This window comes from Microchirus variegatus, assembly GCF_963457635.1.
Source record: "Microchirus variegatus genome assembly, chromosome: 5".
NCBI lineage: Eukaryota > Metazoa > Chordata > Actinopteri > Pleuronectiformes > Soleidae > Microchirus > Microchirus variegatus.
This window is the reverse complement of record NC_139806.1, coordinates 15192617-15210072: the sequence shown is the minus strand read 5'-3', so window position 1 is coordinate 15210072 and position 17456 is coordinate 15192617. Positions and strand designations below refer to the sequence as shown.

At 40.3% G+C, this 17456-nt stretch overlaps 1 protein-coding gene across 1 annotated transcript; it reads right to left on the bottom strand.

Annotated features, from left to right (window-relative positions):
- Window positions 1-259: 259 nt before the first annotated feature.
- Window positions 260-11801, bottom strand: map6d1 (MAP6 domain containing 1; the record flags this gene model as incomplete). The annotated part of the gene is made up of 3 exons (XM_083890553.1): window positions 260-328; window positions 7540-7879; window positions 11362-11801. The coding sequence occupies 3 exons, from the start codon at window positions 11799-11801 to the stop codon at window positions 260-262; spliced, it is 849 nt and encodes a 282-aa protein (XP_083746679.1).
- Window positions 11802-17456: the final 5655 nt, after the last annotated feature.

Sequence of the window (17456 nt, the reverse complement as noted above, 5' to 3'; positions counted from 1 at the left end):
TTTTTTTCCCAAAAAATTATTACATTTCATGCATGTTCATTTCCATAGCAACAGGCAGGGAGGAGTGTTTAGGTGAGGAGGGGGTGTCTATATTATTTCCACTCAGGTTTCAACGCCGCTCCACCGGCGTTTCAACAGTACATTCCCTTGCATAGATTTAGATTCTTGTGTTGTGTGAAATGGACGCAAACCATTCTCCGGTTGATTCCTTGAAAGTGGGAAACGGTTTCCAAAAAAATGCGAGGACGTCGTACCTCGCTCAGACTCTCGATCCACTTTGAAAGAGCGCGGACGTGTTCGGAGGGATCTTAGTCCTCACCACGTGCTCCTAAGATGAAAGAGAGAGAAACAAGTCAGCAGCTTTTAAGTTGATCAAAGAAGGAACCAGAGAGAGCAGCAGCAGCTGTGTGATCACCAGTGTGGACTCATGAAATGAGAAGAGACTGCTTGGGCTGTGCTGTTAAAAAGCATAAGGTCCGCTGTCACAGCCTGAGCAACCATGACTGAATTTCTCGTTCCCGATTAGTGCTGCTGTGTTCTGCTTATGGCAGCTGTTTCTCGCAGCCTGACCACAGAATTGCCACGGTGGAGTCACATAGTTTAAAGCTATTATACGATATGTCACTGAAAAGCTGTGGTACTTCATTTTAGAAGGGTGGCTGCTTATATCACACGGTTGGCGTAGTGGTTAGCACTCCTGCCTTTGCAGAAAGAAAACCTGGGTTTGTGACCCAGTCAGAACAAGGGCCTTCCTGCATGGAGTTTGCATGTTCTCCCCGTGTGTGCGTGGGTTTTCTCCAGGTTCTCCGGTTTCCTCCCACAGTCCAAAAACATGCAGATTTGGGGAAAACAAGACATTCGAGAACATCGTCATTTTCACCAATCAACCGATTCTTTTTTTTTACATTTTCTGACATTTTATGGATCTAATGGTGCGTTCCAGAGCCCATCCAAACCAGTTAGACATGGGACTTATCCTACCTCCAACTACAAAAAGTGCACTGGAATGCCTGTCAGAGTGGGACCTCCTACCAGCGAAGTTGGGGCTGATCGACCAAACCCCCACTTCACCAAAATTAAGGGTAGAATCTTCAAACATAAAGCAAAAGCGCCGCGATCGTCCATGTTTTCTAGCATTCGAGTTCAATTGCCTGGAACGCTTTGAAGTAGGAGCTAGTACAATTCAGGTAGAATAAGAGAAAATAATCGACAGATTAGTAGATTACGAAAAATAGTTGTTAGTTGCAGCTCTCGTCGCTCTATGTCAGCTCGGATTGCCACAGCGACCCCCACGACCCACATGTGTATAAAGCAGTAGAGGATGGATGGATGCTGCTTTTATCACACTTTGCTCTTCCAACAGCTCTTTAATGTATACTCTCGAGTGTGGACATACAGAGCTGTGGGAGGCAGGGAAGCCAGTACACGTTGTTCCCATAGTCAGCCTGTTGTGTCAGTCTCGTCCACCCACCACCCCAACAACCCACAGAGAAACTGTGTTTTCTGCTCTGTGTAGCAGCAGCAACCCCAGCTCTCTTTTGAACCTGATGCAGCGTTATGCACCGCAACAGATAATCCATCACATGGAGCCTCCTCCCTGCCTTTTCACTACCGTACACAGCATCTCATTCCTCTCGCCTCATCCTTTTTCCCCCCCGTCCCGTCTCTTTCTGCTTTGCTCCTTTTGAAAGCACAGAGAGAGAGAGAGAGAGAGCTGCCAACTTGGCCCAGCACACCCGTCTGTAGTCCTGGGCAGCGTGGGAAAAGCGACGAGGTCCAAGTGAAAGAAGAGAGAGGAGAGAAACAGAAGAGAGCGTCTGGCTTTAGGGGTGTAGATGTGAAGCGGTGAGGACTAAAACAGGTAGAGAGAGAGAGAGAAAAACATTGCAGGAAAGAGGGAGGTAGCTGCAGAGGATTCTAATCGTTTATATCAGGTCCAGGTAGAGTTTAATGGACGGACCTGAAAACAGAGTCGTGTTAAGACAATAACAGTTGCATTACGTCTTCAGTGTAATAAACGTCAAACAACGACATAAAATGCCCAGTGTGTAACATTTAGGAGAGTGGTTTGGTTTATTTTCAGATTACCGGCTATGTTGATCAAATCTGATTCATTACAGATCACATTTGATTGTTCTCATTTCTATATTGAGCCCATAGGGGGGAATTCAGTAATGGTAACTCCATTTTCTACTGCTTTATCATCCACATGAGGTTCACGGGGGTTGAAAGTCGCCTAGTTTTCGTCTTATCTTAAATTATGGCTGTTAATAATGAACACCAGGTCTGGTTATTAGTGAGTCATTAAACTTGAAAAAGGTTGGCTGAAATTTAGAATTTTGCTCCCAGTCTCAGCTGACATGGGGTGAAAGGCATAGATTCTGATCTGAATATCCTCATTCATGTCCAATGGCTACATATCAGTATATTCAGTATATATCTGATGTAGGACCAAATACTGAAGTGACACAAATCTGCTTTGTAATTCACGATCGGACGTTCTGTGACTTCCACGCAGCCATGACAAGAGTATAAGTCAGTTCAGCCTGCTAATGTGAACGCAGCCTGTACTTTACAAAGGTCACAGCCATCTTGTGCCGCCGCTGTGTTTCCACAGCAATAAGCAGAAGAGACAGAACATCCTTTCTGGCATGTGGAGGCCACCGTAGTTCACCTACATCTGCAGTCTGACCTTTACATGTTACTAATTCTTACATATTCTAACTTTAATAGACGACATCAACAAAGGCTTACAGTTTGTTTTTAAGAGTTTTTTGTATAGAATGTTGTTTCTGATTTTGTGTCTACAGTTATTGTGCTTTTTAGTTTCTCCATATATTATTATTTTGTGTGTTGTATTAAGTCAAATAAGGGCCACTAATATTTTTAGTTGGTGAAATGACATTGCTGACATTGACGGCTGCAGAAAACTGCCTGCGCGTGAGAAGTAATGACACAAAAATTACCGTATACGAGCCTCTTTGGTACAGAAACAGCAGAGTAGTATGCTGTGATATTTTATTGAGATTAAAACAACTTTTTATAATGTGACTGTTTAAACCTCAGCATAGTTTAAAAACCATTGTCGGCAGCATGTCCATCCCGCGATGTGCCGCGCTCTGAAGTGAAGCAGGTTTGTCCAGTGGCTCGAAGCTAATGCTAATGCTAACCCAAGCTAATGTATCACGTCTCCAAATATAACCGTTAGCTGTTAGTTTATAATAACACATGAGAATATGTTGCATTCGGTGAAATTGTATGTTGTGTATAGTTATTTTTTCTTAATTTAATAGTAAAATTACATCTTTTATCATGTACCAAAGTGACCTAGAATGCTACTTGATTTTGCTAGCTTCCTTGCTAACAGATTCCATGTTAGTAAAGATAGTTTTACTGTGTAAACATGAACTTCGCCACCACTTTATAATATTACACTAAATACTGCTGCTGTAATACGAGTATTATTTATTTTCCTTCTTTAAAAAAAGCACCGTGTTACTCTGACTGAGCTCCAGTCGTTGTGTCCATGGTCACTTTGGGCAGGATTTTTTCAGCGCTGAAACTGTACAACATTGTAATTGAACTGCTGTCTCCAAACTGACTGTGAAACAGCCCATAATAAGGATTTCCTGCTGAGCTTTCCACTCAGCATGTTAAATGTGCTTCACCGTCGCCACTTTTTTGTCTCACTCGGCCCCTGACGAACTGTGTGGATTACACCGCCCGTCCTCATAAATCTGCTCTCCTCCAGCGCTCTCATCGTACAAAAGCATCGGCTCGATCTAATCGCTAAAATGTCTGCTGCGTGTCATAAAATTAAAGACGGCTTTTATCTGGTGATGGATTTTTTTTTATCTCGTGCGCAATTTGACAGATTGATTTGAGCCATAATGAGAATTTCACGGCTGCTCAAGTTCTTTATCAGCAAGAGCGGATTGATTTTGATTTTAGCAGCTTATTGTGGACTTAGCTTTTAAATCATTCAACGAAATAGTCTGTTTGAATCAGCTTCTCTGCTCTGTACTAAATGAAGTATCTTTGTCGTCCTCACAGACTGTTGCCAGTACAGTGTTATAACCCACCACTCCACTGCATACTGGAGTAAATGGTCTGTATTTATATAGCGCTTTTCTAGTCTTTACAATTCAAATTCACCCATTCATCTATCGTACCAATTCACAGCCGTCAGGAGCAACGTGGGGTGAAGTGTCTTGCCCAAGGACACGTCGGCATGTAGACGAGCAGAGCCCGGAATCAAACCCACATCCTTCAAGTTGAAGGACGACTCGCTCTAACACTGAACAACCGTCGCCCACGTATTCCAAATTGGAAACTTTCCATGGGAATTTGGGGAATTAACTGGGAATTTTGGATAAATTAAAGTAACTGAGTCATATACCAACATAAATATAAAATATAAATATATATGTTATAATATATATAAATATGAAAAATGTTGTGAGTAGAAGTTGCCAAAGGATACAATTAAATTAAACTAAAGTTAAATTAAAAAATTAAACATGACGCGGATTTATTTGTTCGTAGAACGTTTCATTCTTTCACTGAACAACCAAAAACGTCAACGTTGACGGGAATATTTCGTACAGCTCTCCCTTTCAGAACTCCCCTTCTGTCTAAAAAAAAAGTCGGATAAAAAAAAAAATTTTTTAAATACAGCAAACGCTGTGGCTTCAATAGTCTTGTTTGTGTGGTGGGCTCAGAAATTTAGCTTTAGTCATTCAGAATTCTAGAAATAAACGTGTAATAAATGTGATGGACGAATGCACAATGGTTAGTGCTACGTCCCTGTGACTTGAGGAATAGCATATTATACTCAACTACGTATTCACATCAAATTTGATTGTTTTAGGCAAGATAATAATAATAATAGTAATCCATGCTACAATATTTTTTTTTACCAACTATATTTATGTTCCCCATCTTCAACAACTGAACATTTCCACTTTATTCCCATTAATTCCCTTAAATTCCTGTTAGTTAACAATATAGGAAACATATTATGCAAAATCATACATCAGACATGTCAAATCATCAATTTTTAATCATTTCAATACCTATATTTGGGACTCTGGAGGCCCTATGAGTAGCAAAATGTGAAAAAAGATGACTCACTCATGATTTTGTGGTCCGCCGCAGTTCAAGTACAGGAGATAAAACATGCGACGTTGACTTCCGCACTCATTGTTTTTTTTTCAATTTGAATTGAATGACTTTATTTACGTTATTTATGTTACGTCACAATGAGACATTCTTGTAATTGTTGTCTTGCGGAGCTCCGCTTTATCCCTAAAAAACACGAGAGTGCAGATGACGGCAATAGTATCCGGAAGAGCGGAAGTCCACAAAGTGTTCTATTCTTGTCTGCACAGTGTAGCACAGAGTTCCAGCCTCAGAGGATTTACGTGTCCAGTGGGTACATTTTATATATAGAGTCGGCAAATGATGGCTTTTCCAAATGCTAACTGCTGTTAGCTGCCGACACCTCAGTGACGCCGACGTAGTTTCCTGTGTCTCATTTGCATTTTAAGAGACAGTCACTCAAAACCTAGCGTTCTGAACAGGGCTGTTTTGGCAGGGTGATTGAACTGCTGTGGTGCTTCATCCTTAAGGTATTTTGACCAAAGCATGTCACAGACATGTTCATTAGGACACCAGGGAACTAGGTTAACTTGGAGAAATAGGGTATAATTTGAGTCCTTTAAGTGTTCATGTTTAAGATCGGGGATCACACTTTGTTAAGGCCGTCATTGCAGTGTCCTGAGAGGAATAGCAGTGCAAACCTGTGTGTGTTCGGTGGCAGCAGCACATCACTGAGGTGAACTCAACTGGGCCACTCGTGATATTAATAGAGTCTGTGTCCTGCTGACTGTTGAAATCTCTCGCGTCAACCTCCATTAACGTCACAGGCTTAAGTGACAGGCATTACACCTTAATGGAAAAGCCATTAATCAGTAAAAAAAATGTAAATTAAAAAAAAAACAGAAAGGTTGTCCAGTTCTGTGTGAACTCTTCCTCAAACAGAGAGAAGTTGCTGTTTGCAAAAACATTTCCTAACTTTCTGTGACACCTTCCAATATGAGATTCTAACAAACCGGTTCGACCCGACGCTGCTCTGCCCTGATGGATGGTACTGAGTGGTGTCGGGCACTTACTGAGTTACCTCCCTTCCTTTATCATTCATTCGTTTTTTTATTTCCTACCACTTTATCCACCACTTGAGGGCCGCGGGGTCTCTTCATTTTTTTTTTTTTTTTTTTTTTTTTTTTTAATCCGACAATAATCTGCAACAACCTGAACTGAACTGAGTAAATCCTCTCACCTCGTGTTTGCAGTTAGTTTGGCCTCAGCTTTCAGTCTCTGTGCATCTGCTTCTCTTTTCTTTCATTTTGTTGGAAAATGCAAATCTGGTCATAGGTTTTTTTGAATTAAAAAATGTCCCAGGGCCACAAAGCATTAATATTCCTTAATGAGAAGACACAATGGACTTTTAAGTCACGGAGGTATATGTTTTTTGCCGGAGTTTGTCTGTCTGTATGTCTGTTAGCAACATAACTCGAAAAGTCCAAAAAGGATTTGGATGAAATTTTCAGGAAATGTCCGCGATGGGACCAGGAACAAGTGATTACATTTTGGGTGTGATTTGTACACGCTGCACGGCGGCAGGGTGTATTTTGTAGGCACTGAGCTGCCTTGGCGGAGGTCTGCGCTCTCTGAGTGCTTTTCTAGTTGTTTTACTTCATACAGCACAAGACAGAAGCCCAGAAAGTTTGTGTATTTGACCAAAGTAAAGAAAAGAATATCAGCTGTCTTTTCTGAACTGTTTCTATTTCCTTCAAATGTCGAATTTCACAACATTTATGAACATCTTAAACGGTCTATGATCAACTGCTTTACGAGAGAAGGAAATATAAACGGGACTGTATTGTCTGCCTTGTGGTTTGGTGCATTATTATTTAACTGTTGGAATAAATAAAAAACTGTTATTTATGTTGTGTTTTTATTTCATTTATCCTTTATTTAGCCAGGAAGCCTCCCATTGAGATACAAAGATCTGTTCTTACGTGGAGTCCTGGTCAATATAGCAGCACAGATGGTACAAAGAGTTACAGAGACGAGACAATTTCACCAACAAGAAGTCAGAATTACATTAACTCCAGACTTTAATCTATTTACCTACTGCAGTTTTGTTTTATTTTGAAAGTAGAGCATGGCTCGTCTAACTGTCCATATACAGTACGCAACGTCTTCTATTCAGGGCAAAGTAAAGTGAGTGTAGCACCAGCGCAGTCTTATCTAACACAGTGTGCGGCCTGTTTTAAAACTGCTGGGTCACTTTGAGATACTGAGAGACAGAATGCTGTCTCACGTCTCTGAGACGCTGCAGCAGCATCAGGCCACCGGGGAGACGAGGGAAAGAAAGATGACTTTGGTCCAAAGGAACGTGGTGTTGCTCTTTGAGTGAACTCTAAACAACAGTCACATCACTGACTCTGGACTTTACTTCTGAAAACCACTTACCTCTCCTTTAGTTGTTCCGCTGAGCTCAGTCCTCTCAGGTGCGACGTCCCGCTGGAGGCTGGAGGAGCCGGGTGAAGTGGCGGCAGCGTGAAGGCCAGAGGACATGGACAGGGAGACAACAGCAGCAGGTTGATGTGCGTTAGAGGCGGCAGACGGTAGGACGTGCTCCTGATGTTGCAGCCCTGAGGACCTGTGGACGTCCACACTGTAGGCGGCCTGGTAGCTGGTCTCACACAGTGGGAGGTGGGAGGACTCTGTGCCTGGGCTGGAATATTGAGCTGGGGGAGTTTTTCTTGCACTTTTGGCTGGTTTTGCTCCCGTCCACGGCCTGTACTCATGCCTGGAGGAGGAGACGGACATGAGGGGCAGACGGAGGTTCAGGAAAGTTTATATCCTGTTTATATAAGTTACATGCAGCTCAGTTTCGTTTTTCCACACAAGAGCTTGGTAAACATGAGCTTCCACAGAGCAGAACACGGAGCATTTTGGCTACTTTTTCCCCATTACTATGTTAAAAAGTACAGTAACAATGTGCAATATAGAGGTGTCTTATATCACTTTTTTCAGCATAACCTAGGCAATCTGATGGAAAAAAAAGAAGAAAAATTTCACCAACAAAATAAACACACCTGAGCAAATAGTACTCAAAATGCTTAAAATTGGATTGAATTTGTGAAATCTGGAAATACGTTGCAGTTCAAAGTTCACTTATGCACAACCTTTATATCGCTACCTGTGACCTATAAACACACACACCCAGGACGTCCATATAAGGAGTTGTGTACGTATAATTCCCACGGCAAATTACCACAGGTGCACCAAGGGTTAAAGTCTATGGAAATAACTGCACTGAAAACAATGTTTTCTTGGATTCGGCTTAAATCTTCTGTTATCCTCAAATTTTCTAACCAAGAAAATGACTAATGAATAATGAATGAATAATTTCTGATATAAATAATGTTTTAAAGACGTGAAACGCTGAATGGGGTCAAATTGACCCCAACAATAACAGGAACCTTTTCTTTGTTAGAAAGTGAAAATGTGAAGTTTGAAGATGTGAGGGGGAAATGAAAGCTTGATTAATCTGCACCACAGAGGATTCAGTCTTTAAATGTCTCATCATTACTTTTGGTGTTACACTGAATCACTGAATCGTCTTCATGTGAGTTTCCAGTGGATAAAGAATCGCAGCTCAGTGGATCATATGTTAAAACTGAGGGGTTGTAAGGTGATTATGAGGATAGGAAAATAGATTTGAATGCGCAAATGACATTTATTTTATAATTAGACTGTGAAACTTCAAACCAGTAAATGTATTATTCTCATGCAGAAGGGAATTCTGTGTGCACACAGACATTTCTTGGAGTTATGTATTTATTATCTTTCTTCTTTATTTTGATTTTTAAAGGTGCATTATGTAATAAATCTAAAGCAACTGGCCATAAAATCCTCCTAATATGTCACAGAGACTCAGGAATAATGTTGAGTCTCTAACAAACTGAACTCACCAACAACAACAGTACAGACAAAATATTTGCATAAACAAAAAAAATATTTTGCAGACTGCAAATCATGTTTTGGCATGTGGCGCCACCTACCGCCGTCTACCAATCATTGCAGTCAGTAGAGTCTCAGCTGCCGAGCAACCACGGGTTGCCAGTTACGTCAGAAAATGAAACCTAAAAGACCTCAGTATTTTGGATTTGAATGTAGTAACTGTTTTTGGCCACATTCTTACATATGGCACCTTTAAGTTGTTCTTATAATATAAGAACAAGATGGACATGGGTTTGACATTGTTGGAAAGCTTAGATATCACACTTTCGGAATCTGTAAATAACTCCAAATGTCCCGAAGTAGACATGTGAACCCTTTTGCCATGGCTGGACACATATTATTATACTTATTATACTGTTATTTCCCTGAACTACAGCCTTAAATGTTCGGTATGTTAACTTAAATGATCCAGCAATGATACTTTTTCTTCTGTTAGAGTCCTTCATTTTACAATCGTGTAGTTAGATAGTCTTGTGTATTTATTGTATGTTGTAATTCTTCTATATGTTAAATGTGTATCCCAGAAGGAATAGGTTTTGGCTTGTGTAATGATTAATGGAATCCTACTTTAGTAACCTTTACTAAACCTTGAGGCAGGGGCGGAGCCAAAACTCCAAAAATCATGATTAAAACAATTCACATCAGTCAGTTGTTTTCATGACCACACAATTGGCCTTTTATATCCCACGACTCGGTCTAAGGCTGCGATGTTTGACCACCATGTTTTTGATGGACAAATTACACACCTTTTGAGTTTAAATGATAACTGAGGCGACCATAGGTTCTCCTACATGCTTGGAAGGGAAGGCTGGGGTGAGAGATATTCAGCTGCAGCATTCAACTTCACAATAGATGCTACTATGCACTGTACCTTTAATTATCCACCAGCCCTTCCTGAAGGTAAAACATTTTTTAAATGCATGTTAATAAGCATCAAAGTATGAGCACTCTGACTGTTCCTCCTCTGACCAGGTCAGTGTGTAAGTTAAGGTAAGTTTTGTTCAGGGCCAACTTTCCTGTACAAGGTCAGACATGAAACTACTTTACTTTATGTTAATAATGTTAAAAGGCTATTTCCTACTAATCTTATATATACATTCAGTTTGGTCTGTATAACGGTATGCAGTAAACTTGAAATATTACGATAATAAGACAAATCGATCTATTAAAATCTGTTTGCAACATTTAAATGTGCAGTGGTGTGTTCCAGTTTCCCATTTCCTAGATGGAAGTTTCAACTGGAACACCTGCTCATGTCAGATCTATGCTGTTTGTGCAAAATATCATGTGGAGCATTGGTTCTCAAACTTTTTACACCAAGTACCATCTGAGAAAGTACATCATCATCGATGTTCAAATACAGTGGTGTAAAGTCAGCTACAGACTTTCCACAGGAGGCAGATTTATTGCCAATAAGATCATTTGCTCTCTCATCATCCTCCTCCTCACATATACAGTCAGGTCCATAAATATTGGGACACAATTCTCTTCTTTTTGGCTCTATACACCACTACAATGGATTTGAAATTCAGCCACATGCTTCAGAACTCATAGGACGGCGCTTCACGGTGCAGATGGACAATGACCCAAAGCATACTGTAAAAGCAACCAAGGCAACTAAGTGGAACTTGCTGAAGACCAAACTGAAGGGAAAATGCCCCAAGAACAAGCAGGAAGTGAAGACCGTTACAGTAGAGGCCTCACAGAGCATCACCAGGGATGAAACCCAGCGTCTGGTGATGTCTATGCCTTCCAGACTTCAGGCTGTAATTGACTGCAAATTAATTGCACCCAAGTATTAAACAATGAAAGTTTGATTTATGATTGTTTCGTTCGTCCAATTACTTTTGGTCCCCTAAAAAGTGGCAGGCACATATAGAAAGTGTTGTAATTCCTACACCGTTCACTTGATCTGGATTTAAATACCCTCAAATTAAAGCATTTCAAAGCCATTGTAGTGGTGTACGGCGGCAAAAAGAAGAGAATTGTGTCGATGTCCCAATATTTATGGACCTGACTGTACTTCACACACTGGATTTTCCTCCAAGTACCACCCGAGGAAGCTGGCGTACCATCGATGGTACACATACGACAGTTTGAGAACCATAGATTTGATCTGACTCAATCTCTGTTCCAACTTCTGGTGTAAATGGAATTATTATTATTATTTGTTTCAATCAGTAATTATGACATAGGGATGACCTACTTTTCACCTGAACACCCGTCCCCCCCCCCCCCCCCCCCTTTCCCGCCACTGGGTCCTACCTGTAGGAGCTGGTGTTGCTCTCCTCCTCCTCCCCCTGTCTCCCCCTGCCCCGCTCCACTCTCACACCCCGGCTGAGGTGAGTGTTCGCCGGACTGTGTGAGACACTGCTGCTCCCTCCGTTACTGATCCAGGGGAAATTCTCCTTCCTGGGAATGGGCCAGGGTTTGAAGTCCTGCTTGTACTGTGTGACGCTGGGGAAAGGCACTCCGGGTTCCTCCGTCTCCTCCTTCTTTGCCCTGAATGATCCACGGGTCCCGTGTCCGTTCCCCGGCGCGCGCTCCCGGTACGAGGCGGCGACCTGTTTGGTAACGGAGCGCACCTCGTGCTCCGTGATGTCCGAGTAGTTCTGCGTGGTCAGGGGAACGGAGAGGTCCGACTTGTCCAACTGGTCCCACAAGCGAGCCAGGCAGCACACTCTGCTGATACACGGCCAAGCCATGAGGAGAGGAGGAGGAGGAGGAGGAGATGGAGGTGATGGAGGAGGAGTAGGAGAGGAAAAGAATCAAAGAAGAGAAAAAGAAGAGAAAAGAGCAGATGTTACATTCAGAGAGAGCAGCGCTCTCCCTCAGGTGAGGAGAGTCCAGGAGTGTCCATGTGAGCAGCAGCAGTGGAGATGAACCTCTCTGTGTGTGTGTGTGTGTGTGTGTGTGTGTGTGTGTGTGTGTGGGACTGAACATTCCTGTCACGTGGTCCCTGATAAAGCCTCCACAATTCTATGCAGAGAGAGAAAATGTGGCAAAGTATCCCCCCGCCTGCCACCACCTCACTAACTGGATCCCGAGAGTCTGCATTCAGTGCTGAGTCTCACTGGATCCATTTTGAAATAAAGACCTGTTCTGTCAGGATGATCTACTCACACACACACACACACACACACACACACACACACACACACACACACACACACACACACACACACACACACACACACACACACACTCTTGCATCTTCATTCACGTGTCTCTTTGTATAGAATAGAATGGAATCTGCTGCAGGGAAGGGGACAAACATCCTGGGATGACACTTGTCCAATATGACTTTGTGACTTTTTAAGTTATTGACAATCAAGAAAAATATTATTTCTTCTGCCATATAGGTCATATTGTTGCCTGTTGTCTGTTTATGTGTGTGCAGCATATCTCCAGAAACAAAGGCCATATTTGGGTGAAAGTTTCTGCACTGCCACCTCTTCTCCTTGACCTTCGCCGCAGGATCAAACATAGTCAACCCCGCACACTTCTATGTAGTTTTTACCATTTTACTATTCTAATATGTCACTATTTTACTTCTATTTTTGTATTGATTCAATGGTTTATACATTTTATGTTGCTGTGCCTTTAAATCTGTAAAGGACTTTGGTCAACCTTGGTTATTTTTAAATGTGCTCTAGGAATACATTCAGGAAAAAACAAACAAACAAAAAAAATTAGCATTGGCAACATCATTTATTGTATTTTCTTAAACATAATACTTGCATGAATCACATATGATTGCATAATAATAATAATATATCTGCTGTTGACCAAGCATTTGCCTTTAAAGCATTACGCATACATAGACTTTATGCACTCTCTATGTTGTGAATAATAGAGAAATCCGATAGAATCGCTATATGATCGTCTCACAGATGCATTGTATCGTGATATTATTGCTATCATTATCGTATCGTGAGGTACCCTGTATCGTACAGACAGTGGTGAGTAACATATTGTATAAATGAAGAGTGAAGTCTGTGTTTAAGTGTAGTCTATACTTTTAAAGTTATAAATGGATAAAGAGTCTCTCTGCATGTGCTCTACTTCTCCTTATGTAACTGAAGAGAGAAGAGGGCGTCCATTTATTTATTGTCCAAGTTAATGAAGAGATGTGCACGATGATAGTTCATTGAGACGACGAGGTTAGTTTCCCAAAGTGAGTCAGTGCAACAATTTAACAACCACTTTGGTGGGTTTGACACAGAAAAGGAGACTGCCCATAAATCATCTTAATCACCACTCTACTTTCAGCTCAGTGTGAGCCACAGATGATGGCATGAGTTGACAATGGTCAAAGCAGATAATATTAATAACAATAAAATATAAATGGTGTGACACTACCATCTGGTGGAGAAAATATGCCATTACTCTCCTCAGTTTTGAAGAGGTCAAATGAGAGTTGAAATGTCTTATTTACATCTATAAGTTAGTCATTTTCTCAGTTGTTCCATTCACATCAAATCATGTTCAGCTTCGTTTGTTTCCCTTTCCAAACAGGCATCACGCTGAAGGCTGGCTGCAGTAAAGTTTCTTATACACAGTTACTTCAAATAGACTAAATTATCCCTTTAACATATTCACACTTTAGCTTCTTTGATGCAAGAGTTTGGTCGAGAAAACTTCACCGTACTCCCTCACAATGGAAGCCTGTTTCTGCCACTTGAAAAATAAAAATATATATTAGTAAGTCGTAATTATGAGAATGTGTCTTAACATCTTGGAATTATTAGATGTTTTCTCGTAAATTATGACTAACTATCGCATAATTATGAGATACTTTAGCAGAATTATGTCTTATCATCTCATAATAATTAGATTCTTTCCTCATAATTATGACTTACTTTCTCATAATGACTTCTTATTTGATAGACATGACTTATCTCATAATTATGACTTATCTGATAATTATGACTTATTATATGATAATTATGACTTATTATATCATAAAAATTAGACACTTTCTCATAATTATGAGACACTTTAGCATAATTATGACTTATCATAACAATTAGAAACTTTATCATAATTATGAGGTCGTTTAGCATAATTGTGGATTATTATCTGATAATTATGACTTATTATATCATAAGAATTAGAGATTTTCTCATAATTATCAGATACTTTAGCATAATTATGACTTACTATCTCATAATTGTGACTTATTGTCTGATAATTAGGACTTATTACATCATAAGAATGAGAGACTTTCTCATAATTATGACTTACTAATATCTATTTGTATTTGTGTGGCAGACACGGGCTTCCATACCTTAAACACTTCCTTCTTATTTTGTTTGCTTGTCATCTTGCTGCGTATGTATTTTTATGTTCTTGTTTTATCACAATCGAATGAAAAAACAAACTTGACAAATGTGAGTTATATATAAAAGTTAATTAATTATGGGAAAGTAGCAGGAGTTCGTGTGCTTATGAGTGCTGTAATATCCGACAGCATGGCGGTGTATTTGAATGCAGCACGGTATCACCCCGCCCACTAAACCTTCACGTTAGCCTGAAGTAGAGAGTCGAGAGGCGGCTGCAGCTCTACACTCTTCAAAGTAGAAGGAACAGAGCACAAAAACAAGGACAAACGTGTCTCTCTTCTTCTGACTAACTTGTAAGACAAGTGCAGCTTTTAGCGCAGACACACTTCAGCTCATGTCACTCCTTCATTTGCTGCAGATGTGTCCACGCTAGATTCCGCTGCCGTCACAGCACGTGGACGTCCACGGCACCAACCGGCGTTGTTTAAAAAAGGAGTTTACGTGAAACCCGTAAGTAACTACAGGAAAAATGTGTGAATCTAAGCTAATTGTGTCAGCCACGTGTTTCGTGTGAACGCAGCAAAGAGAGAGTGACAAGAGAGACCTTCCTGATATTTACACTTGGCCGCGCATGCGCCGTGGCTACCTCTGTAGTTGTCTTTCACACTCAACCGGATGAAGCCCTTAAAAGGCGAATAACAAAGTTCCCATTGCCGGTTGGGATAAGGAGGAGAACCAATAAACAACTCTAGAAAAGAAATGCATGCTTAATGTAGGATGCATATATATGTGCAGAGTCCAGAGCTAAAAATAAGAATGTAAACATTTGGAAAGTGTGTGTGACATGTATGAGGTTTAGTACACTCAGGCTCCTGTAGTCTGGATGGCTGTGGTCCAGAACAGGGATGGGAATGATACCACCTTATTCGTGTCCGATACCGATATCAAAGTTTGAATATCTACCGATACCGATATTAGTCCGATACACTAATTTTAGACATTTTTTGATTTTATTTACATCTTACCATTTGTGCACAGTGAAGCATGTGATATATATATATATATATATATATATATATATATATATATATATATATATATATATATATATATATATATAGGATTTTTGTATTGTCCGATATCCGATCCAGAGATTTTCAGACCAATACTGACCAATACCGATTTACATCCCTCTAGAAATTCAAACCTAATCAACAAAACCAAAACAAGTTTAAAAACTACCACAGTTATATGTGGGCTTTTAAGTATAAAGTTCGTTTTTACAAACTCTCTTAGTTAATGAGCTCATAACTCATCATCATATTGGTTTATGCTGTATTACTAAAACATGGCTTTAACAAGAAGAATATGTTGATTTTTAAATAAATCGACATCACCCACTAAGTACATTACATGTAGATAACAACAGTGATAGATCGGCATTTAATTTGCCATCAATTCTTGTTCTGACATGTGGCATTGATATTGGGATTAAAAAGTGAAGAATACCGCCAAAGCACTCTCTTTTATGACCTTATTTAGTAAAATTTCAATGTCCAATTACAATGGAATTGGGGAGAAATAACATTCCAGTTAGATAACACTGCAGATAAATTCAAGGAGGAATTGCTGCCATTGTTTAATCCAGTTCCAGATGAAGTTGGCAGTCTTGATTTCACACTCTCTCTCATCAATAATATCATTGATAGTGTAGTAGCCTCGCAAGATTACATCACCCCTCTGAAAAGGAAATACACAACCAGGCACTGATTTCCAAAACCGAGGGAACAGTTTACTAATCTGCGGGAACAGTTTACTAACCTGAGGGAACAGTTTACTAACCTGAGGGAACAGTTTACTAACCTGAGGGAACAGTTTACTAACCTGAGGGAACAGTTTACTAACCTGAGGGAACAGTTTACTAACCTGAGGGAACAGTTTTCAAACGATTTTTTATTTTTTCCACACCTGACCCTAGCAGGGCTCTGTACGTATCTTTACTGCACTGTAGCCAGGCTGACACAGATTCAAAGCTCTACTGAGCAGATTATTCCTTTAACGCTCAATAGATACAACTTCATTATCTTTTTTTTGTAAATAAAATAACATCCATTAGGGAAAAACTACTCACTCGATGTTTTGTCCAGCACAAAAGTTTTAGAAGCCACTGAAGCACCAGATGGTCATTACACAGTTTCTCCCCCTATAGATCTCCCTGAGTTAACATCATTAGCATCATTATCCAACCAACAACTTGTCTGTTGGATCCTGTCCCACGTAACTGTTTAAAGATGTTTTTCCTTTAATTAACAGCTCCATATTAAGTCGGACCAATCTATCCTTTTTAATAGGGTACAAACCCCAAGCTTTTAAGGTGGCAATTATTACTTAAAAATCTACCTTCGGCCCAGATATTTAGTCCAATCTTCCCTTTACTCTCAAAACGCTAGAAAAGGCTGTTGCAACGCAGTTGCGTGAATATCGGCGATAAAACGAGATTACGTCATAGTATGGAAACGGCTCTAGTGAATGTTACCAAGGACCTTGCATATCATAATATTTGTTTGTATTTTATATTGCTATAATTGGTATCAGACACAAAGAACTAGTAGCAAGCCGCCTTTAAGAGTTGAATTGGAGGCGGTGCCTTCAGGTACCAGGCTCCTCTCATGGCTCCTGGTACCTGTCAGTTTGGGAGACAGACAACCACTCTGTATTTAAAGTTATATTTAAAACCTTATTTATTTAAATTAATCTTATAGGTAGGGCTGGCTCAGGGGAACCTGAACTATCCCTTAATCATGCTGCTGTACCCTGTTTCCTCCTCCTCCTGCTGCCCTACCCTGACAGTACTAATCATAATAACAATAATAATAATATGCAGGTTATTTTGTCTTTTGATTCATAAACTGTGATAATCACAGGTCCAAATCACGGGAGCCAAAGGTGGAATCATTACTTGACTTGTAATTGAATAGTTTTGGGGCATTTTTAGTTGACACGCCTCTTAATAATGTTGTTTTAAGTATGAACTGTCAAGATGTAACCACAGTAAATTCGATTATTTGTATGTTA